The 25,183-nt window shown below is 36.3% G+C and overlaps 1 protein-coding gene across 3 annotated transcripts in view; it reads right to left on the minus strand.

The window, feature by feature from the left end:
- SNX2 (sorting nexin 2) overlaps positions 1 to 25,183 on the minus strand; it is a 33,822-nt gene continuing 8,639 nt past the window's right edge. For 2 of the 3 annotated variants that reach the window (XM_031607165.2, XM_031607166.2), the window contains 13 exons: positions 15,631 to 15,794; positions 14,412 to 14,478; positions 14,174 to 14,217; positions 13,936 to 14,077; positions 11,601 to 11,679; positions 8,636 to 8,711; positions 7,345 to 7,458; positions 7,025 to 7,118; positions 5,043 to 5,248; positions 4,131 to 4,274; positions 1,432 to 1,512; positions 1,253 to 1,324; positions 1 to 487 (listed from right to left, as the gene is read on the minus strand). In XM_031607165.2, coding sequence (XP_031463025.1) covers positions 437 to 487; positions 1,253 to 1,324; positions 1,432 to 1,512; positions 4,131 to 4,274; positions 5,043 to 5,248; positions 7,025 to 7,118; positions 7,345 to 7,458; positions 8,636 to 8,711; positions 11,601 to 11,679; positions 13,936 to 14,077; positions 14,174 to 14,217; positions 14,412 to 14,478; positions 15,631 to 15,794 — 1,334 coding nt within the window. In that variant the 3' untranslated portion in view covers positions 1 to 436. The remainder of the gene's footprint in view (positions 488 to 1,252; positions 1,325 to 1,431; positions 1,513 to 4,130; positions 4,275 to 5,042; positions 5,249 to 7,024; positions 7,119 to 7,344; positions 7,459 to 8,635; positions 8,712 to 11,600; positions 11,680 to 13,935; positions 14,078 to 14,173; positions 14,218 to 14,411; positions 14,479 to 15,630; positions 15,795 to 25,183) is intronic. The other variant, XM_090130923.1, reaches the window with a different exon arrangement.

A 25,183-nucleotide genomic window follows, 5' to 3' on the forward strand; every position in this document is an offset into this window, starting at 1 on the left:
TTAATGTTTCACAATGAATATCCCCTTTATTACTGTGATCACAAAAACATGATTTTTATAGGAATGTTTAAGTGAACGTTAATTGAAGCAATTAAATTGTTTCACAAAGATCAGATAAACGAACTACAGAACACTGTATCATAAGGAACAAAAATACCAGCTTTCTGGCCTTGCAGTGCACATTCTAGTGCAAGTATTAAGACACAATAGTGTTCAATTCAGCAATGTATTGCAGAACATCATGCCACAGTCCACTTCAACGAGGGTCAGGACGTGCAGCTTGTTAATAAAATGCTGTAGTATATAAAAAAAGCCACATGTTAATTCATAAAATATATAGTGGTTTATTTCGATGATTTAAAGTGATTTCACTGTGGAATTTAATTTTATCCAGGAGAAACATACAGAATGTCTTCTCATTTGGAATATTCTTCTTTTAGGCAATGGCTTTGGCTTCAGGTAGGAATGCCTCCCAGTATTTTATTAGCTTAAAGAAAAAGAAAAAGAATCATTAAATGCTGGAAAACAAATATACCTTCCTCCTCTTGTGTTAAACTTGTCTCGTCTGGATGAAGTAAAAACACAGATGCTGAATATTACCCACTCCCATTATTACATGATGCAAAAAAAAAAAAAAAGTTTAATAAATATTTAAGTCTGGTTAACAGTGATTATTACACACTGAGCAGAGTACTACAGAATACACTTACAGAGAATGGGTTTGCAAGGTTCATTTCTACTTTTACCTCTAACGTGCATCACGTTTTTGTTGCTGTGGTTCTCAATTAAAAAAAGGCTGAAATGTTATAGTGCTGGAGTGAAAACAGAAAGACTCCAAATACTCTTCAGGGAACAAAGTCTATTTCTGAGTCACTGAAAACAACTTTACTGCTTTACAACATTCAGTAATGCATTGAACTTTTAAAAAGAGCAATAAGCATTTCAGTATTCCAGTCTCTTCAGTAGATCTAAGTACATATTTAGCAGAATTTACTCCAGTGTTAAAAAGCAAGCATTTGTGTTTCAGAAAAACAAACAAGACCCTCCCCACAACCTTTTCCCCTAACAGGATCTTCTCCCCTGCTTCTCTCAAATAAGAGCTGGGCAAGGAAGCACAGTGATAGCTGGAAAACTGAAGTCACGGTTTTCTTCAGTAGAGCACTACAGGAAGTAGTTCAAAGATTGTCTTTTGTAATTAACGGTATGTAACATCTTAAACATCAACATGAATGAAACTTAAATTTTTTCTTACCTGCTGTTGTGTTTGCACTAATGACTCTAAGTACTTGATAATAACAGTTTTAAAGTCTTTCACTCGTTCCTTCTGTTAACAAATAAATTATGGCATATTAACCTCTTCACCAATTTTACTTTGAATGTCAATATTATCTCAAGTAAAACTATCATTTACTTAGAAAAAATTATACATGCCTCAAATCTTCCCACTTCCTTGCGAATCGTTTTGGAGATCTGTTCAAAATCTTTTTCCCCTTGCTGAACTTTTGTCTCCCACTGGCAAAGGAAAGACATGCAGAGATGAGACTTTGTGTTTCCCACACAGTCAATCAGTATGTGAACTTTCTAGTAAGTTAACAACATTAACTCAGGAAATGAAAAGGACCTATTCATCATTTGGACAAATAGCAACTTCTAAGTAACAGTTTGCAGAATACGATGACATCAGATTAAACAATGGTATCTCTAACATAATGACATTTGTAGATGACAAAAACATCTCAGTATTGTTACTAATAAAAGCTTAATAAAATCTATTTTAGAGACTCTTTAACAAAGGAAAAGGATCCCTACCACTTTTTTAGATATTATTTGCAGGTACTGCTATAACAGGAACCTCAATCTGTAAGCTTTCCGTGACTGCTTACCCAATTGAATGTAGAAGAGTCTCAGAAGTCACTTTCCTGTACTTTCCTAGTCCCAGAATAAATGATTAAATCTTTCTCTCTGCCTATGGTCATACATATGCTTATCTTTCTGTTAGAAATTACAAGCTCACAATGCTACATTTTTTGGTCTTCCAGTGAGAATTCAAGTTGCTTGGGACAATCAAAACACATGGTGTCTGTTTCAGAGGTGACTAACGAGACAGGAAGAGTAAAAGAGCTATTATGGGTAAGAAGCACATTGAAGGAAAATTAAGAGAAAATGGTGTTACAGCTTGGGGTTTTTGTCATAATGAAAGTGTGGCATTTGCACAACAGTACTACACCACAGTAAGTTGTTTTTTGGTATAAACTAAGGATAAATACATCTAGCCACACAGTAAGATTATTATCAAACATTACTTGTAACTAGTAGACTCTCCTTTGCATCTACTTTAACACAGTTATTTGTATTGTTAATTTACAGCATCCGTTTAGATACACTGTGAAGAAAGTTATCTGCTGCCGGACACTGCAGATACAGTTAACTGGCATTTCAAATGCCAATTTACAAACTGAAACATAGAAGCTAACATATCCAATTAACAGTTATTTTCTTCAGAAAAAGGCAGCCAGGAGGCAACACACTGCTGTCAGTGGTGCTGTATATCCATAAAAGCATCTTGTGCTGCATTATCAAGTTACTGTCATGTTGTGAGATGAACCTGTTCCAATAAGCATCTGGACATTTGTATTTTTGGTTCACATTTATTCAGCAACTCCTTATGTTCAGATACACATTTATAAAGCCACACATTATGCCATAACTGAATTTGCTTCAGCGAAACACAACCTGAGGAGTTATCAAATAACTGAAACAATACAAAGCTCAGACAAGGAAAGGGTACACAGACTGTCTGTTTTGATCTGCAACTAGAGCTATGGGGGACTTCAATGCCTGACTCTGTACGGACCCCTACCCTGGTTTTGCTACGTCCAGGTACCATGTTTAACAAAAATTATCACTGAATGATGATATGTCACGTTATAGTTTCCATCAAAGAGGAATTTCCCCTTTTCAATAATGGTATTTTTTGAAATATTCTTCTATTATTTTTTTCCAGCAAAAAACAACTGAGTTTATGAAGTCCAATCTGTGTAGTTTTCCATTTTGCAATGTCTCTTCCAGAAGAACTATTACTAAAGAATCAGCAACTTTGAATCTGTTTCAATGGTAGCCACTTTCCATTCACATATTCCAACTGAGGGTTTACTAACGACCTTCTTTAGTCATGAAGTAAATAAGAAAAGTCCATCCTTCAGGAACAACAATCAATTCTTTTCATGTTGGGACTAAAAGGATCACTGGCTATTTCTTACTACTCTCAATATTCAAGAAAATTTTGGCCAAGGGATGACATCACTTGTACTGTGAACAGATGAATGACGTCAAGAGTACCAACCAGAAAGAATGTGGTCACATAAGACTCACACTAAGTTTTCCCAGTAAACAAGGGCTTTTTTAAATAAAAAGCCAAGTTAATGAGAAACTTCAACACCATATGCAAAATACACTGAAATATAGAAAGAACAAAGCAGCTTGTGATTAGTGACCAATGAGGAAGCCAAACAAAATCACTGCATAACAGGGTTTGAAATCTAACGTTCTCCCATTATTCAATGAGAGAATACTGGTGCATAATCAGAATGCATTAATGTTAAATAATTAAGTTGTCCTACCTCTTCAATTTCCTTAGTGAAGCATGATAGAAAAAGTGTATAAATTATGACACTTCAACATGTAAGACTTATTTTTACTGAAATCACACCATATATACATACAAATATATATGGGTAGATAAACGCTGCACAGTAAAGCAAAACATGGGAACAGTTCTCCATCAGTTTTTTGTGTGTTTTTTTTGTGTGAAATTTTAGCATCTTTAATGAAGATGCTCCTGTTTCTATCCAAGTCATTTGTTAAAATGTAAATGCAATTCAACTTGTCCTTTTTCCCCTCCTCCCATTTCCCAGACTCTGTAAAGACAGCCTTCAACTGCCTTCCAGATCTTACAACGTGGAGAAATTGTGCATATTTTTAAAATAAATTTCAACAATTTCAGTAAATATGGCAGACAGCAAATGAGTAAGCAGTTCTTAAATAAAAATGGTATAAAGTAGTGCACTGATGCAGAATGAATGAGTCAAAGCAGAAAGTCTGATGACCAAAATAACGTTTGATAACATTACCTCTTTTATCTCATCTTTAGCTTGCTGCAATTTGTCAGGTTTGTTGGCAAGCTGGAGCTTTGCTTCAGCTTCACGTTTTTTTTGTAAAGTAACCTGAGCATCTTGCCACTTCTGCCAGCATTTCATTCGGTGATCAAACACACCCTGCGAGAATGAAGAAATTTATTAAACAACTAGAATTGTTACAGCTATTTAAATTTCTTGCAGGAAAAAGTATTTCTGAATAAAAGTAGAACAATTATATTCAAATTTCACTGTGTCTAACACGTCTACTTGCATTTCACTTAACAGCATGCCCGCACAGCTAAATACTATCTATAAATAACAGAAGGCATTCAACAAGCCTCTTCAGAGTGGACAGTGTACATAGTACATTGTGTTCCTCATTCCAACAAAACATTACCAAACACCATAGGGGGTGGAAATGGAGAAAGGGAAGGGAGAGAAAAGATTATTTTGACAAGTCCAGAGGTAATTCTGGATAAAATTCTCTGGCATCTCTTTTCGTGTCAAAACCTAATTGTATTATACAGCATTTCTTTAATGACATGTAGATCCAAAATCTATACTTGTTTCATATTTAAGGAAGCTTTTGGCTAGATAACAAGCGTGGCCAAATTACACTCTTGCTTAGACTTCACAGAATATAGCATGCCCTAAAACCATATACAATTAGTACTGCTTAAAGAAGATATTCACCAATTACATTTTTTCTACATCCTATAAATTCTTCCCTATTTTTTAACACTGGAAAATTGATCACAAATTCATTTATTTTACTCAGAGTGAAAGGCAAAAGCTTTGTGTCAACTGTGTAAAAAATATACACACAAACATTCATTTACTTTGAATGTAAAAGTTGAGGATTGTGACTTTAAACACAAAATTAGCTCTTTTTTGGCCAATACTCACTTTTACCGCAGCAATGAGACGAATATAATCACCAAGCAGCTCTGAGAACATGTAGAAATCAGCAAAAGCTTGTTCTTGATGCAACTGATCTATCTTCTCCTCAACTTCTGCAAGCTGAGACAAAGCCCTAGATAGAGCAGTGTGGTCCTCAGAGTTACCTAACATGGCAGCACTTTTAGCAAAGGCAGCTGTGTTGGCTGAAAGTTCTAAAATACAGAAATAACATTCACTACCATGTAGTTGACTTACATTACTTTGCAGCACAGATCAACACAGCAGAGACTCAGCCCTAATGTAGTCCTAATTTCACCAAATGAAAAACAGAAGATGTACTTCCTAAAGGTCATGATAGAATACACAAGGCATTCACAATGAAACCATATTTAGGAGAACACAGTGCACAGAATTCTCCATCAGTAAATGTTTTGCTGATCCTGTTACTATCTCTATCAGGAAACATGGAAAAAAATATTACTTCATTGTAAACAAAATGCCTGGTTCAGGAAAAGTCCAAGCCTACAGAATCAAAGCCAAGTCACCTGCAGAGCAACTTCATGCCAACATCAGCTGGTCTAAACCACTTAAGAGTTAAGAGTTGGAAAATCCTATGCATTTCACAAGGACATCATCACCACAAGTGGAATTTATTTTTGTTGGTCTATCCTATTGACTAAGGTTCCTCCAATTGTACACAATGTAACACACTGCTATCTTTTGACACATCTTAGAGGAAAAAAAAATACAACAAAATAACACAACATACACCTGCATGGCTGGCTGGTATCTATGAAACTGAAGTTCTCAGCTTATTTACTACTAAGTACTAAGGCAATGGTTTCATCAAATCCTATGCAAGTCATCTTGTACAAAGTTAACTCCTACAAAGAACCTTTGAATACACATATTTTTATCCAAAATAATTAAGAATTGAAAGTGCGAGCTTGTTTGCAACGCTGCTGCTTTTGTAGAATCCTTAACAGAAGAAATGTTTGCAGAATAAAAAACACTTTCAGATATGTAATACTCATAATTTAAATAATTTCTTTAAAATTAAATAAACACTTTCTCAAATCAACAGAAAAAAATGATGTCCATTTTCCAACTGAATTACTTCTTAAAGTACTACATAAGCTTGAGAACATCTGCCCAAAGATTCTTCATGTCTGTGTTTTTTACACTACAGAGAATAGTTCATAGTAGTATAATGAAGAAGCAAATTTGTGTACAGAGTACAGAAAGTACAGAGTTGAAACATAATCTATAAATTTTAACATAGCGCAGTAACACCAAAAGACATATTTATGGCATTGCACTGCAAATAGAAGTGGTTTTTTTGTTTCAATGTAATGGAAAACAGTCTTTGACAAAACATCTATGTAGGTGATTAAAACATAAACTTGTAGGCACTACCTCCTTCTAATACAAATAAATCCAAAGTTGATATTGTTAAAATATCTTTTCAGTACAGTTTACCTTAACAGCAGCTTGATGATGTATCATTACGTGGATCAAATGTATAAGAGAAAATGCCTATTTAAGAGCTTAAACTCATTTAGCAAAGCAGTACAGAACTGCAAGATGTTTGAATGGATTTATGCAGTAATTTTTTGCTCAGAAAGAAATTACTCTTGTCATGAGATCTAGAGATACATTTATAGATGCCTACTATAAATGCATTAGAATCCTTACTAAGTATGGTATTAGATCCTTGCAAGAAAAGAAAAAAAAAACTATACCAGATCAATATAGTAACTTTCAAGTTCAACAGAAGGGATGGTTGATACTCTAGAGAAAATTAAAATTAATAGCAGGTATATCAAATTGCTACAGCAGTTTACGGGAAAAGATACAATTACAAGATTTTTGCATTACAATTTGCTGTATAACTCTACTCATTAGTCAAGAGTTCTGACACAATAAGTTCTCCTTTCATCACCGTTTCCTAAACTTAAATTCATGTAGACACATGAAAGAGAAGCTACCTTTTCTGTGGCAGACTAATGCTTCAACACTGGCATGAAGTTTTCTAAGTTGCTGATCCAGATTCTCAAATTGCTGCTGTTTTTCTTCAAACCACTGACAAAAGATGAAAGAACCAAGCATTACAAATTAGATTACCAACAACATTTCTTGTTTAAAGAAGCAAATTATCCATGTACTGCCAGGGTGGTCAACTGATACAGCTAAGAATCCAAGCCAATAAGCAAATTAATAACCCATTTTCTACTTCTACAGCCTTAAAATGCAATTGTTGAGCCTCATTAATTCGTCTCATTATTCAAGTCGAAAATTCAGCTCTTACTGCATCCGATTCATTCATCTTGATTGTCATTTTGTTGACAGCGTCGGCAGCCTTGTTCACCATCCTCAATATTCCTGCTCCACTCAGAGCTTGGGTGTTAACCGCTCTCGGCAGCTGGAATTGAATGACAAATAAGAGCAAACAGACTGGTTAAAAGGATGGAGGTTTAACGGGGCACAAGAGGGAAAGAAAAGGATATAGTGCTTTCTTTAGTCCTATGTGTTTCAATATAGTGGAATCTAATTTCTTGGATTTACTACTTTTACATTCTCAGAGGAAAAGTTAAAAATATAGACTATTTACTTTTCTTCTACATCTTTACATTTAAATGGAACAATCAGCCAACTTGTCCGAAGTTATTATGAACTAGCTAAAGGTCCTAACTAGCCACCCATATGTAACAGAGAGTAAGTTGCCACTACAGGAAGAGCAAAGCTTACAATTAGAAGAAAGAAATTATGTCAAACACTTCATCATAATGCAAGAATTGCACTGTACAGTAACCATGAAAGATGGACATATTTTTGCACCTAACTGATGATTATTGGGAGAACTGTGCATTTGTTTAGATATTCAGAGGGTAAACTAACAAATATTAGCATTACTCAAGTTAGTCTAAATATGTACAAAGTGGACTCCACATCAGAGCTTTCACATCTAACATTTTATCTGCTAGTACGGTTGGCAAATCCACTGTACGCATAACTAAAATACTAAGATTAACCAAAAAACAATTCGGTGTTACAGCAAATCCACTTTGCACATGTATAAAGAGATACCATATGTCTTTAGCAATGTATTTGATTTTGTAGGTGTCAGACTGATAGCACTGGTGGCTGAATTCTCTATTCACAAAACATCTAGCTTGTTCAGTAGCACTGCAAGCAGGTTCACATTATCACACCGACAAATGTCAAGAAGGACTCATAGAGGCAAGAAATCTGTTACCAAGGCAATTAAATTCCTAACCTTATTTAACTATTAGCAACATCAATCACAGATAGTGACTGTGTGCACAAGCATTAACTAGAAATGAAGAGACCAACTAACTCAAGAAGAAACTGTGCAGCAGTCGCTATAAGCCTAAATTCTCTCAGATGAACACACACACCATTTCCTAAGTATCCTTCTACTATTCTGTACCATGTACCACTCTACGATTAAGGGTGCAATCCAATTCTACATTAGATTAATTTAGGAAATTAGGTCTCAGCAGAAAGAGAATATATTATGTCATAGTATATCACAGTATCCAAAAATAAATTGGAGAACATAAAAGAACTTAAAATACCTCAGAATTTTCCAAGAACTGCCTTAAATCTGGATCCTGTAACAAGGTCGGGTGTTTTACTGTTCGTTGTAGATACCTGTGATTTTAAAAATTAAAATATTAGATAATATAACAGATTTAATGTGTCTGACAGCAATGAAAAATTCCATCTAAAAAGCTGTTACAGTGCAGGAATAACCCAATGTCCCATATTACCTAATGGGACTTCAACACTTGTAAAGTCATGACTAAAGGGTCAGGGAATAGTCCAGGCTCCATACCACTTCAATCCTTTGCCTCCCTGCTGAATGTTCATATCATATTTCTGTATTCTGTCACTTTCCTTCAACATATATGTAGGTTAAGAGCTACACAGGCTAACACCACTAAGCAGTTTAAACATTCAGTGAAGTCTTAAGTCTAGTAAGGTAGACACAAAACCTGAAAATTCTGACTAAAATGCAGCCACACACACTGTATATCATACCATAACACACCAAAGTAGCTGGTTTCTAACCTAGCTTAGGTGGGACTAACTATAATTGTTCATTTCACAGTGTCAAAATATTATACTTTATATTTTCATTGACAAAATGAAATCCTCCTGCTCTAATAACAGTCAATTTTAGGCCAGGAAAACAATTTAAGAGAAAAAAAAAAAAGAAAAAAGATTAAATGCTTTAAACATTTTTACATAATAGAGTACATAGGATATATATGTGTATGTACACACATATATAGTTTGTTTATTTTTTGTTTGTTGTGGCTTATTCTGACTCACTTGTTTCAGAATAAAAGACAGTCTTGAAAAAGTGAGCTAATTATGTTCCAGGCATGAGCTCTTTATTTGGTAACTAGGCTAGATCTTCAATCCACATTACTTCTGACATACACACAGAAGTTAAATTAATGCAACTCTTACTGTTTTCTTTTTCTTCCTTTTTTTTTTTTTTTTTTTTTGTTAATCTAAAAACTACTGATTGAACAAGTATGGGTTGAAGAGTGAAATTTCAACAGTATTATTCCAATGAAAAGCACTGTAAGTTTATCATAAATGTTTGCTATATTATACACTAACAAAAAGTGTTAAATGTTTATATAGAGTGCTTTGTAGGAATATAGTATTTCAAAAGACCAGAAGAGCATAAGAATATAGATACTGCCAGTTAAAATCTGCTGACAGAATACTATCAACAGCCTTTCGTACATTTTTAAGATTAGTTTTGCCTAAGTCTCAGCTATGAAATACCACATGAGATCCAGGACACTCACAGATTGCTTAGAATCTCCTACAAAGTGCTGTGGAATGGAACACTCAATTCAAAGTCTGAATTCACTGATGAGGTATTTTCTGCATCTGCCATTAGATATGGTCATTGGATCCTTAGTGCTTCCTAAAGAAACTCACCGCAGTGAAACTATTTCATAAATTAGACTGCTCAACTTTTCCTTGTGTGTTCTGATAATTAGTACGTTAAAGTTGCCATGTCAAGCAAAGATATTTTTCTTTAGAAATCTGCTACGACAACAGTTCAGCCCAAAGGGAATTACTAGCTTTTTCTCTGGACACCAGTGACTGTGTTGCCTGAGGACATCTGGTAGACTTGCAGTACTTACGTTCAATACGTTCAATACTCTAGCAGATAAATTTTAGCGATCTCAACAAGGCTTTCCTCCCACTTTCCCTACAGCTCTGGGATCATGAAAGAACAAACTGAAGCACATTTATTTGGTTTAGATTTCTGGAGCATATTAATATGTTTCCCTTTGGTTACATAATGAACAACAGAACCACTGCTTTTAAATGGCATTTGAACACTGTGACAGGGATGTAACTTTAAGATTCTGAAAGCAAATGCCAGCTAAAATTGGCACGACGAAAAAGTTGCTTTCTGACAGGTAATGTTTTCACAATCTTTCTGAAAAACATCAAATATCCTAATGAGTCCATTCCTCAGTATAAGAGGTACATTCAACATCCACCAGAACTAGTAAAACAGCAAAAGTCCTTTAACAAATAAATGGAAAAAAAAACCCACAGCATTTAAAGCACGTATTCAAGTTCATGAGTTAAACTTGTCCCAATCACAGTTCTATTGATCACATGAGAAAACAAAGGGGAAAAATAGTAATCTCTGTTACTGACAGAGACTTCAAGTTGTGAGAAAATGTCTACTCATTTATCTAAATCCAATTCCTCCAAACCCAACTGTTACCCCAAGTCTTTATATCTCGTGGCAGCATTCCTTCAGCAATAGACTTGTTTAAGCATACATGATGTTTCACAGTTCTACTCCAGGTGACAGAACTACTTTGGTAACTTCTGGGTGCAATTTCAAGTAGCAAATGTTAAGTCATATACCAAATTCCAGTGACAGGTAACTGTAAGACAGTACAACCTATCAGTATTTGGACGTTCAGTATCTGTTCAGGTGTTTTTATATTATTAAGAAAATAGAAAGATATTAGCAACAGGAATCTAAAGTAATATTTTTTGGTTAAGACTACACCAAAGACGGATCTAGCAGATGATGTATGAAGTTCTTGAGGCCTTGGAGTTCCAGAGACAAACTAAAAGCTTTGACTTCTGTTTATTTTCCAGTTTAACTGAAACCGTTGTATGGAATATTCTTCTCAAATGATGCAATCATATCACAGCAATAGCATATTAAAAAATCATATTCACTGAGTTTAGTGAATCAGGTATCAGCTCAGATACCTGCACAAGTTTTGCTAATGCAAGCTAATGAAGAAAGTTCAGACTACTGGTTCTCTGCAATCTCAAAACTAAGCACTGACCAGCTAGAGAGGTGGTAGCTGTAATTCGCCATATGAATATATCTACATTTTCAGTTATTAATGGCAATTATGCAACTTTTTTTTACACATAAAAGAGACAGCTGCATACAGTCTTCAGAACACACCTAAGCACAGATGGTTCAGATGCCTGTTAAAGAGGCTAACAAGTTTTGTATATACACATTACCTTTCAAGAGCTGCTCTTCTTTTTTCTACAAATTCAGTAGATGAAGAATCTTCCTTTCCTACTTTAACCTTGGTCATGCCTTTGAAGAAAACGGCATCAGATGGATTTTACTTTATTACACAGATATCATTAGTATAGCTGACACGATTAGAAGATAAAGCTCATCTATGTTCAGTTAAGTAAAATTACAATAAAAATTACTACACAGGAACAGAAAGAACAAATACTGCAGGCTGCATTGTCTTTTCCGAACAGTCCTGTGAAATACAGAATTTCCTGTACTGTATTATTGTGGTTAAGAAGTTAACAAATGAAGAACTGAATTTGGGTTTCTGAGAGCAACAAAAAATGGTGATCAGTCTTACTGGTCAGTCATGTTCAAAAGAAGAAAACATGCCAATAAAGCAGACTAAGAAAACAGGCTTGTAAAGTGAGACTTACTATTTTTTAATAGCCAATATTTTTATTCTGCTATAGTCTAAGCTTCAAAACTAAGAAGCTTTTAATTAACTAATGGAAACCACACAGCATTTTTGAAAATCCTGAAAAGCTACAAACTGAATGGAGAAAACAGACAATTTTATACCACTTCCTCTGCTGAAGTTAAGAGTGGCCAAAGAACCACAACCATTGAGTTCTTGATGTCTTGTGGTATGTGAAATATGTTCAGCTTCAGCAAGAAAGAACTCAAACTGTGGTTGATGTCAGTATTTTTCATACTTAAGACCTATATTCAGAGGACTTAGAAACCCAAGTGCTATAAAAAACAAGATACACTGAAAATTCAAAATCACTCATTTTCTAAAGCATGGGAGAGCTATATTATAATCCAGACATGTCATTTCTACATGTAGACTATTTCTGTTCCAATTACTTCTGTGCTTTTCAAACTATACGTTCTGAGTAGAAAGCTCTGAAAATTTGAAAAAGTACTCTGTGGCCAGTCAGTTCAGCAGATCCAAAACTATTTCTCTCCCAGTTGTTTTTCTTAAAAACAGAATCTATGACTTTTCGAAATAGATGTGAAAATGAGGCAGTTTAGGTGAACAGTGAACTCTGGTTCACCAATGACTCAGTTCTATTCTGTTGTTTCACAGGATATTTGATAATTCACCACTTGCATTTGTGAACTGTCCCAAACACAGGTCCCTCCCAGCTCTCACCAAATAAATAAATGATAAAACAAAATAATAATAATTGATTTTAACTTAGAACTCCAAGCCCTATAACTAGTGTAACAGAATGAAAAGACTAAGAATTTTGTACAACACACATCACATAAAACTGGATGTAGAATGTTTCATATTAAATCTTAAAATAAACATGTGATGTAAACTCATTTGCCATCTTTCAGCTGCTTTACCAGCTCTCAGTTGCACCTTAAACTGGCATCCTTTCACTCCTCCAGAATTAAACCACATATTTTTTGATAGAACTAAACAGCAAACTTGCACTGAATGGCAAGCAGTTCAGGTTTGCAGTATGACTTTCATGCCCTCCTAAAAACAACCTACAGACTTCCCAACTTATCTGTATCTTAAGAAAATCACTCCCTACTTTAATGAAAAGCTGCTGCTCTAATCAGCTTTACAGATGAAACAATGGAAAAAAAAAAAAGTCCTGTCATTCCCTACAGACCAAGTAGCATTCTAATGTCCAGCCACTAGACTTCCACAGGTTTCTTACTTTAAATGTTTAATTATCTTCAAAGATCTTCTCCTACTTTGAGCTACAAAACTTAACTTGCTTCATTACATAAACAACATTCCCTACAGATGAAACAAAAATCTTATCTTTCAAGGCATTCAATAAGACCAATGTCACTCAAAAATATTTTTAAAGTTAGAACTTTGAAGAATTAACTAAGCATTTCATCGTTTACAATGATTAGAAGAAACCAACTGACGTATCAGAGAGGTGAAGTATGTATGAAGCTCTGTGTATTGTGAGCAACTGATAACAACACAAGTTAAAAATAAACCTTCCTTTAACATTTTGTTTTGACAGACTAATCAGCTCTTGAGGGGCAACAGTGAAGAAAGACTAGTAGATAAGAAACAGAACACCATGCATTACGATTAATGTTTTTCTTATTACCAACACTGATCTGAGCTAGGAAGAGGCCACAACACATCTCTTCAGCTTAACCCTAACTTTAAAAATTGAGACAGGAGGAATATATGGTAATTTTGAACACATGATAAGAAGGAAGAAATATCTGTGCAAAACAGTGATTACTTTATAGAAGCACAGTGGGTATTAAAATGTTTAATTTGTACTACAGTAATTAAATGACATGCAAACGTATAATTAACTGCACAGGAACTAGACTTACCTACAATACTTTTTTCTGGAGCTGGAGGCACAATGTAACCAATATGCATGTACTTTGTTGCTAACTTGCTGTGCAAGCCCAGAAAATCACTGAATCTTCTTTTAACAGAGAACTCACTTTGGTGAAACATAGAAATGGATGTCTTGAAGAGAACAACAACAATTTTAGTGATGACTTGCTGATGCATTTACTTAGTTATGACACAAAGGTACCTGTAAATACTTGTTGAACTAGTTACCTTTGTTGTTACTCTGTATGCCATATAAGCGTTCATGCCATCCCCTGAAAGAAAATCAAAACACTTATGCTAGAATTAGTTTAATCCTTCCAGATACTTTTTGATTCAAAATATATGTTACATGTATTTCCACTTAGATACTGAAAGCACCCAAAAGATTACTGAGTAAGAAATAATGCTAAAATCTCAGAATGGCCAAACAGTCCATCATCTGATTTACTAGTCTGTAGAAACTTACCAACTTTCTCTGGGTCTGACACATTGATTTCTATATCAAACAAATCTCCATTTGCTTCCTCTTCAATCTAGGAAATGAATAGTTAGCACATTAATATGCACTCATATTATTTGCAGGTACAAAAATAAGAAAACAGTGGAAGTAGGAGTATGAGTCAGTATGCTTGTGTAATTAAAATCCCTTCCAGACCCATCATCCAACATTATGCGAATGTCATTTCTCATAGGGCTCTTAATTTTAAGCCTTCCTGCAAAACCTTTTACTATGGCAGCTTCTTTTCACATCAAGTAGGCCTCAGAATTTTTAGTAAATATTCATCCTGTGGGTAACTTATTTTACTGCCTCCACTCTCAGCAGATAAGTTCCAAAACAATGCTCTTGTTAGCAGGGTTTCTATAATCTTTAAATCAAAATACAGATATTTGGGAAGGAAGAAGTCAAAGGCAGATAATTTCTGATACTTGCTTAGGCTCTAATCATGCAGAATTTACATGCAATTGTACAAAAGTTTGATAAACAGAGATCTAAGGAAACTGTGGCAGACAGGACAGTATGTTGGGACAGAAGAGGAAGAAAATAAGAATAAAATGCCGTCTTAGAAATTCTGGGGAAGAAGTCGTTTCTGAGACACAAACAAGTCTTTTACTTTTACAAACTCGTTTAACACTGACACTGTCTAGTCAGAGGACAGTGTAGAATGACTGCCATTTGCCAATGTTCTGACTTTGAATGGAACATCAAATGTAAACAGCAATATATAAATCATCATCATTCTTAGCTGTTTGTTAGTACACAGGATAATTCTAACAACTGCCCCTTTCATTTACCCATTAACAACTACTTCATAAATTCAAGTTAAAATCAGTAACTTGATCGAGTTGCAATATAACATCATTAACATTTCTCCCATGTCAAGCTCAAGGTTTGCTCCTACACCCACTTTTACAATGTCTAACCTGCAGGAATGCAATGTTACTTGATTTACAGATTCCAATACAGTTATATAATGAATTATCATGGTATTTTCTAAAGAGTCAAATGCATACCAAACTTTAAGTGCCAAAAATATAAACATATATATACACATTTCTCCTAACCAAAGGATAATCCTGTGAAATTATACTTAGGAACTGTAATGAAAAACAAAATACACAAAACAACAACAAAATAACCCACAACTTCCAAGTCCAAACAAGATAGTTCCGAACTTGAGGTATACCTCTTCTCTTGATTTATCAAAACCTGCAGGGGCTGTTCCACTTTTTGATTCCATTCTAGGAGCTACTAATGTAGTAGGTGTTACAGGAGTGATTGCAGGAGTTGGTTCTGGTGAAAGTATTGGATCCCGCTCTGGACTGTCCAATGAAACTTCTTCTGTGGCTTCTAGATAAAGAATTTGATTTAGTTTTTGTGTAGCTGAGACGGTTGGCCATTACAAAGATAACAAACACACACAAAAGAAAGTGACAATGTACAAGTCTAGTAAAAGCATCTGTAAGAAGCACCTGCTTGTGCTGGTAATTTCTTTAAATAAGCAGTAAAACGACATGCATCATTTATATTAGGCTACAGTATGATTAATATTGTAATTCTTTTTTTATACAGTCAGGTAAATAGTCTTCTAGAGCATCCATGGAATTTTTAGTCATTTATTTCTGTAAGAGATACTACAGAAAGAGAATTAAGTTTTTTCTATCCTTAAGACTATTCTTTTTCGGTTTTGTACCCTGAACAACTAATTTAATCATACAGACTGATAATCAAGCATATTCAACAGAGCAGTATGCTTTAAGGGAAGTTACACAACCATAATGCAGCCTTCCATCCCAAAGCCCATAACCTAACAAACAAATATTTTTAGCATATGAGGCATTCTGACTTTTAAAATCATTTTTATTTTCAACAATCTCCTTTGGGCTTACAATAACTCAAATGAAGCTGAATACTTGTTTCAGAACATATACAGTTCATCTACATTTAAGGAGGATCTGAATCTCTGTGCTACAAATTCTGCATGTGTTCCTTGATTAGTTGGTTTTGACCACTGGCAAGCTATCCTCTTTCTGTCTACCGAGAAGTTCCCCTTCTAGTTTAAGTGATTAATGCTGTGGTTCTTGCTAAATGTGCATTTGCAAGAAATTCAGTTCCTCTGAAGATAACACTGACCACAAAACAACATTTGGTACAGAGACTGACTCCACCACTGTTGTCAGAATGTATTACTAACTAGACTTCCCACAGCTAGTTCCAACCACTTTACCAAGCATAGCTTCAGGCATTAATGCAGATCTACTCTAAGTCCTGCAAAGCTCCCAAAACAGATTATTATGCAAATTTGAAAAGAGCTGTTCTCACTTTTTTTTTTTTTTGTCTATGTAACAGCTCAATTTTCAAAAGAAACTAAGTCATGTTCCTTCCACTTTTTAAAGCCTGAGCATTATGGAATCACAGAACTGCAGGGGTTGGAAGGGACTCCTAGAGATCATCGAGTCCAACCCTCTGCAAAACAGACTTCCTACAGCAGGCTGCACAGGTGGGCGTCCAGGAGGGTCTGAAATATCTCCAGAGAAGGAGAAACCACAACTTCCCTTGGGCAGCCTGTGCCAGTGCTCTGTCACCTCACTGTGAAGAAGTTCCTTCTCATATTGGTGCGGAACTTCCTGTGCTCCAGTTTATAGCCATTTCCCCTTGTCCAATCACCACGTGCCACTGAAAAATCTTGATCATCATCAATTCCTATTTGTATTACAAGTTCTTATTCAAGGATTAAGAAAAAAAAAACAAAAAACAAAAAACAGTTTAACGATCAGGTCTACCCTACAATTTGTGAAATTGTTATATTATGTTTAAAAATACGGTCTCGTTTTTGTCCCCCCACAGCATCACTTGATTCTCCAGAAGAGCCTTTAATCTACTAGCGATGTTGGCAAAACTGGAAACAGCATGAAATGAAGCATAACAGTTATTAGCGAAATAAGTAATATTATGGTCTCTCATAATCAATATATCAAAGCCACCCAGCTTTATTCTTGCTGCCATTTCTGCTAGTCAGTCCATTTTCCCATTCTTCTACAACACTTTTTCATGAAAGTTCAAAGCCACACTTCTGGGATGAAAATAGCTGAATACCTAAATTTTTGCTTGATACCAGAACTCAAATTAAAAACAAACTTAAGGTCATTGTGCCTTAGCCTGTTTGAAGTAGATGCTCATTCTGGCTTGAGGCAAACAAAATTTGCTGTCATCACTTTGTTTCAGAATATACCACAGAACTGCTGAAGTTAGAAAGGATCTCTGGACATTGTCTAGCCTAACCCAACTTCTCAAGCAGTGTCAGCAATAGTAGACTGCTTTGGACCACATCCAGTTGGGTTCTGATGGAGATTCCATTTTCTCTCTGGACAACCCAAACCAGTGCTTTAAAAAATTCACCATTAAATTAAAAAATAAAAAATAAAAATGCTTCCCCTTATGTTTAAATAGTATCCCCCATACTTCCATTTATACCTACTATCTCGTCTTCTCAGAGGGCACCACTGCTAAGTCTGATTCTTCCTTCTTTAATTCCTCCTATCAGGTATTTGTACACCTGGATGAGTTCCTCTGAGTTTGATCATCAAGCTTCTTTCAATAATTTACCAGTAGTTTTAGGGAGTTCACAGGCAACTGAAGGCTGGCAAATGCAATACTCATCTATAAGGAGGGCAGAAAGGAGGATCTGGGGTACTATAAGCCTTTCAATCTGACTTCAGTGCCAGGAAAGTTCATGGAGCAGGGCATCTTGAGTGCCACCATACAGAATGTTAAGGACAACCAGACATATTTCAGTACAGTTTTATGAAAGGTAGGTCACATCTGACTAACCTGATTTTTTGTGATGACACTCTTAGTGATGAGGGAAAGGTTGTAGATGCTGTTTACTTGAACTTCAGTAAAGCATTTGATACTTTTTCCCACAGCATTACCCTGGAGAAACTGGCTGCTCGTGGCTTGGATGGATTTTAGTGTTCACTGGGTAAGAAGCTGGATGGGTGGGAGCAAAGGGTCACTGCAAACAGAGTTAAATCCAGTTGACACCAGTCACTAGCGGTGCTCCCAACAATTCAGTGATAGGGCTAGTTTTGTTTAATGTTTTTATCAGTGATCTTGATCAATGCGTCCTCAGTAAGTTTGCAGAAGATCCAAGTTGGTTGGCAATATTGACCTGCTTGAGGGTGGGAAGACTCTACAGAGGGATCTAGATAGAATGGTTGGATGGTCTGAGTCCAGTCACATGACATTGAATAAGGCAATCTGCCAGGTCCTACACTTTAGTCACAGCAACCCCATATACTGCTACAGGTTTGGGGCTAGAAAGCTGAGGATAGAGGAAAAGGATGCGGGGGTGCTAGATGACACCTGGCTGAACATGAACCAGCAGTGTGCCCAGGCAGCAAAGAAGGCCAGTAGCATCCTGGCTTGTACCAGAAATAGTGCCATCAGCAGGGCTACAATGTGACTGTCCCCATGTACTGTCCTCATGAAATTGCACCTTGAGTACTGTGTTTGGTTTAAGGCTTTTCACTATAAGAGGGATATGGAGGTGCTGGAATGCATTCAAGGAAGAAAAACAAACTGGTAAATGGACTACAAAATGAGTTTTAACTAACAGCTGAGGGAAATGGAAGAAAAAGAGGCCTGAAAGGTGGTTGTAGCAAGGTGGGCACCAGTCTCTCTTCTCAGGTGACAAGCGATAGGATGAAAGGAAACTGCATCAAGTTGCAGAAGGGAAGGTTTAAACTGTATATCAGGAAGAATTTCCTCACTTAGAGGGTGGTCAGACATTGGAACAGGCTGCCCAGAGAAGCAGTAGAGTCACTATCTTAAATACCAGAAATATTTAAGAGGTGTGTGGGCGTGGTGCTTAGGGCCACAGGTCAGTGGACTGGTAGTGTCAGGTGATGGCTGGACTTGATCTTCCCAGCCTAAGTGATTCTATTATTCTCCTCTCTGGTCAGCACAGTTCCATCTCTCTCAGCTTCTGCTCCTGTATTAAACACTTAATGCTCCTGATCACACTAATGGCTGTTTCATGAGCTCTCTCCATGTATCTCCGTGTATCCCTTGTAACAGGATGCTCAGAACTGGGCCCACTGGTGTGGGCTCACTGGCATTGAGCAGAGGTGAAGGACTACCTTTCTTGACCTCCTGGCACCACTATTCTAATTTCAGGTTATTTGTTATTTTCAAACTAATATTAAGCACAAGAATCTTCTCATATTTTAATATCAGAAAGATTATCTAAGATATTTCTTTGAAAAAGGCTGTTTTCCTACCACTGCTTCATTTTTCTAGTTAAATCTTCAGGAATTGTAGAAGAATCCTACCTATGGTTCCTACCCTCAAATGCCACAGGAAAGATATTGCATCTTGGTACAACAAAGAAGTTTGATTCAAAACATGCATGAGATGAGAAGTCATGCTGACACAGCTGGAAAATAAGAACCTTTTAAAGTGGAAGAACAACAACATTTCAGTGTGGAAGAGAGAGAGGCCATTTGTTGTCTAGCAGCATTCAACATACATAAGAATTTATATAAATGTATACACTTCTATTACATAGTTGTATGCACTTGTGCACACACACAAATACAAATCAAGCCACCAAATTCCAATTTTCCCTTTTCCAGTTACCAGCTATATACCAGCGTACATTTGGGAAAAAAAACATTAACCACCAGTAAACACTTTTCTGTACCTTCAAATTTTAGATAGGCTTATAATACAAAACATGAAGTAATTCATTTCACGCTCTCATCATTTGGGAAAACATTCCTGTTATCATGAAAATGAGACTTCATGAAGACAGAGTGAATTTTCACCAAACCAGCACTGCTTTAAGATGAAACAATAGCACACTTCTTCCCTACCACTTCTCTTTCTCAGTCTGTTATTCACACACGTTACTACTAATGAATCTAGGCTAACCACCTGAAATTCAACCTGGACCAGCCCCCTACCCCTGTTCAGCAATGGCTGAAGTGACGCTGCTGCACTATTTCTGTAAGAGAGGATGTGGCTGGAAATGCAAGACCACCATCTTGCAGCTTTATGATCACAACTGGCATAAGAGCAGACTTTACTCATACCAGTATTTCTGATCCTGTGAGAGTCCAGTTTGGCTGAGCGTGAACAAATTTAAGCTGTTGCCTATGAGCCCTTCTTTCCCATTTTCCTGGAAGAACTTAGAGGAAAAAAAGGTATGTTTAATCGACATCAAGTCAGTTATTTTAAAGAAGAAATTATAGTTCATGCTACTCTCCCTCCTGCTATCTCTCACTCCAAATCTGCATGCATCCAGCATACAACATGTATCTAGAAGAGATAAATGAAAAACTTGGTGGAAGGGTGTTGAGGGAAGACAGCAGCAAACAAAGATGACATTTTCTTCGTTTAGAAGTTTTAAAATTTCAGAAGTAGATTACTGACTTTCAGGACACACTGCAAAGGGAAAAAGAATTATTATTTCTACAGTAAGAATAGCAGGCTATTGTGCTTCCTACCTTTTTTTCCTGCTTAGAAACATGTTTTTTGACAAGTGCGTAGGATTACTTATTAAGAAACAGATTAGTTTGGATGACCTCTGCCAGTTACACTTCTTATATTCATCATTTCGATATGAGAAATTAGATGATACAGTGTGGATTAAAATGTAAATGATGTTTCTTTTTTCACTGAGGGGTGAATTTGGTAGGTTTCACAGGAAAAACTACAGTGCATTCAGAAACACCTACTTTACTTATTCATTTTAGGTGATCCACAGAAAATTAATATATGTGGCTGTGTAAGGGGGCCGGGTATATATATTTTTTTACTCTGTATTAATATTTGCATGAAAAATGAGATCTGGACGACTTGCTTTCCTGTGTAGTTTTCAAAGGCATAAGTTCTTTTTATGCTCAGCTCCAAGGAGGAAAACATTGACATCCAATGCTCACATCAGTTGTGGCAGCTATCAGCACATATTAAGAGCTCTCACCAATTTAATACTGCAAGATATATACACATGAATACCTGCTTTACAAAGAAGTCTTTTATCAAAATCATTCTCAAGATGTTAAACTCTCAAAGAACAAGAAAATATATCAGTTTGTTAAAGAAAGAGATCTGGTACATGAGGCACTTAAGCAGCAAGCTCAGTCTCAGCATTAGGCAGCTCCTGTTTCTTTACCTTTCACCACCAGTATTTGTCAAGCATCATATGAGGAAGTGCAAGTTTTGCAACCCTTACAAGCAGCTCACTTCTGAGCTAAGTTATTTTTACCTATCACACATCCAAATGTCATGATCTCTAACATCCAGACATCACCAGAGTGCTCAAATTAGCTTATTATTCTTGAAAGTTTACTCAGTTGATCACACAAATTTGGAAATAAACTTCAGTAGGAACTGCTGCAGTAGGAACAAAGGAGAAATCATTGAGGAAAAAACTGCTGCTGCATATTTAGCATATTTTGAAGACAGACAAACTCACAGAACAGACAGTTCTAAAATGCGTAAGTCACAGGCCATGACCCTTACTAATATGACAGAAGGACTAAAACTTAGTTTTAGTGAGAAAACTAACACTGCTAACAGAACAGCCACTAGTTGGTTCAAACACTTTTGTGTTTGGTTCTCACAGAACAGATCGAAAGTCAACAACCAGTTTCTAACCAGCCATGCATCTGCACCTAATTCTTGACTGATAGACACTACTGCTAGAAATTCTTGCTGTTCTTTATGTTCTTGCTGGCATCTTGAACTTTGTCTTTTCTGGTTCATGGAATTGGCGTATGCTTTTCTATACAAACTTTCAAGTGAGTAGAAAAAAAAATATTAAAAAGTACCTCAAGGAAATAAATTTAAAAGAACCTGAAGAACACACACTCACTAAGAAAAAATTCCCACCAAAATGCACCAACTTTTCCCCAGGACAGAGCAGTTAGATACTAACAGGATCCATTCCCAGCCTTCACAGAATCAAAGAATTGCAGGAGTTGGAAGGGACCTCCAGAGATCACTGAGTCCAACCCCCTGCAAAATGGGCTCCTTACAGCAGGCTGCACAGGTGGGCATCCAGGCAGGTCTAGATTATCACCAGAGAATCCACAGTTTCCCTGGGCAGCCTGTTCTAGTGCTCTGTCACCTCACTGTGAAGAAGTTCCTTCTCGTATTGGTGCACACTTCCTATGCTCAAATCTATGGCCATTTCCCCTTGTCCTTTCCCCACCGGCCGCTGATCAGAGATTGGCCACATCCTTTTGACTCACACACTTAAGATATTTAGAAGCATTAATAAGATCACCTCTAAGTCTTCTTTCCTCAAGGCTGAACAGACAAAGGTCACACAGCCTTTCCTCACAGGGGAGGTGCTCTAGGCCCTTTATCATCTTCGTGACCTTCTGCTGGACTCTCTCCAGGTCTGTTTTGTACCAGGCAGCCCAGAACTGGATGCAGTACACCAGGTGAGGCCTGACCAGGGCAGAGTAGAGGGGGAGGATCACCTCCCTTGCCCCACTGGCCACAGTCCTTTTAATGCACCCCAGGATTCCACTGGCCTTCTTGGCCACCAGGGCACACTGCTGGCTTGTGGCTAACCTGCCATCCACCAGGACCCCCAGGTCCTTCTCTACAGAGCTCCTCTCCAGCAGATCATGTCCCAGCCTCTATTGATACTTGCAGTTATTCTTCCCAGGTGAAAGAGTGGAAAAATTGTAATTTTCTTTTTTTCCTGTAAGTAATGAAAGAGTATGGGAGTAACTTAACAGCCTTGCTCCTCTATGAACACTGGAGGCAGAAGGCACAGGCAACTATGTCCAGCAGCTACACATGGAGCTGAAGGCTAATATTTCAAACATCAATTCATGATCTAATTACTTACCATACAGTAGAAACTGATGGATGGACAGTATTTAAATACATGTCTCAAAGCTCTTAAAAATACTGCTGATACAAAATGAAGCACTGATCACAATGTGGTCTACAGGCCAACATAAAGTAATTCATTTTTGGCCAAATAAACAACGAAGTGACTTTTACACTAAAAGTGAAAATGTTTAAATGAGTTTAGCAAGGCAGTTTGTTTACTTACAGAGCCACGAACTACAATACTCATGAATGCAGCAGCAAAGTTTATTAGCTTCCAACAGCAGATGGAAAACTCATTTTCTTCTACCTTTACAGTCCAGTTTTATTTTGTTCTGTCAAAGAACTTATAGGTCAGCAGAGATGAGGTAAGGAATATCTGTAATATTTTTTTTAGATATTTTCCTACGTCTGCCCCAGGAAAACTACAGCAAAGCAGCTCTAAGTACAGTCAAAGAAGTCTGAAAAAAATATCCCAGATCCAGACTGACGTCAACACAGATTAGGAAATCATAATTTAATCTGTCACCTTTTTTTTAAGATTTCATTATTTGATGAATAATGAAAAAAATACATTCAAGCCTACGGGAGCTAGGGAAGAACATCCCCATATTTTTTTTTATTTTTTTATTTTTTTTTTTTTACAAATTCGGCTGCAAAATTGTGATTGTTTATAATCCCAAAGAGCCAGTCTCTCCTTTCAGAAGCCATTCATAGCATTTCCTTTACCTGGATTTTATAATATCTAATAATTCAATAATAATTCAATTCAAGGAACAACATAAGTTATGAAGTGTAGAATCTCATTACTTTCCTCTCCAGTTAGCCTCTACTCCTGTAGGCTAGGCAGATGTGTTTTTCAACACATAGAAGAAAACACCACACAGTTACATTCGTATTTTAATGAGACCTTTCTTCGACAGAAATTAAGGCTTATGCAATCAAGCCTAAAGCAAATCTCCTGTGTATCCTTATCATATATTGTTTCTACTGAAGAGCTGGATTAACATCATTGTCCAGCAAAATGGTCCTAAGAAAGAAAAAAGTAATTATATTTGTGAGAGTGTTACACCTGAACATAAAGTGGCTTTTTTTTTTTTTTTTTTTTTTTTAGAACTCCCATGCTGCCAGTGATGATACAAAGCTGGAAGTTCTTACTGGGATACAACTGTATTATGCAAAATTTCTGATCAGAACAAGATACTGCAAATCTATCTTACACTCCATAAATTCCTCTCCTTCCCTGTTTGAAACTCTGCAGAGCCTCAGTCAGTACACAAACCGCCATTCACAAACCAGTTTTACTTTGTTTAACATGCAGTACGTCAGAAGCTTTCAGTTCATTGCCATATGCATTTAAAAGAACGTCTTCCACGGAGAAACTCAAACTCATTAAATCAGTTTCATTCACTTTCTCACAGCTCTCACTTTAGTTGAAACAATCTGGCTGCTAACTCTTGTTCCTTCTGTCACGTTCTCATCAATATTTAATCCAGCCACCTTCTCTTATAGCCAGATGAGAATTGGCTGTTCTAAAATATATCCATTCCAGACGGCTCTGTGTCTACAAAAGATTGCCTTTATATACTGTACAAACTACTAGCACTGTCTCTTCAAGTCATAAAATTACATAACATAAATACAAAAGAACCAGGAAAGCTCTTCTGTTTTTTCACACTCTTATCTTAAAATAGTTTCAGAGAGTCAACAAACTGGTCAATATATTCTAAAGTGCCCTAAGTAAATAAAAGTTCAAATATATGGAAATTTGATAAGTTCAGAATAAAGATAATGGACTTGTGTATATAGCTATCTATAAAAAATAAGACAGGAGCTTATTTTCAAATGGTTGTATCAAGGAATTTATGATATTAGATTAGGACTGT

Source organism: Phasianus colchicus, chromosome Z (genome assembly GCF_987193195.1).
Source record: "Phasianus colchicus chromosome Z, bPhaCol1.hap1.1, whole genome shotgun sequence".
Lineage (NCBI taxonomy): Eukaryota > Metazoa > Chordata > Aves > Galliformes > Phasianidae > Phasianus > Phasianus colchicus.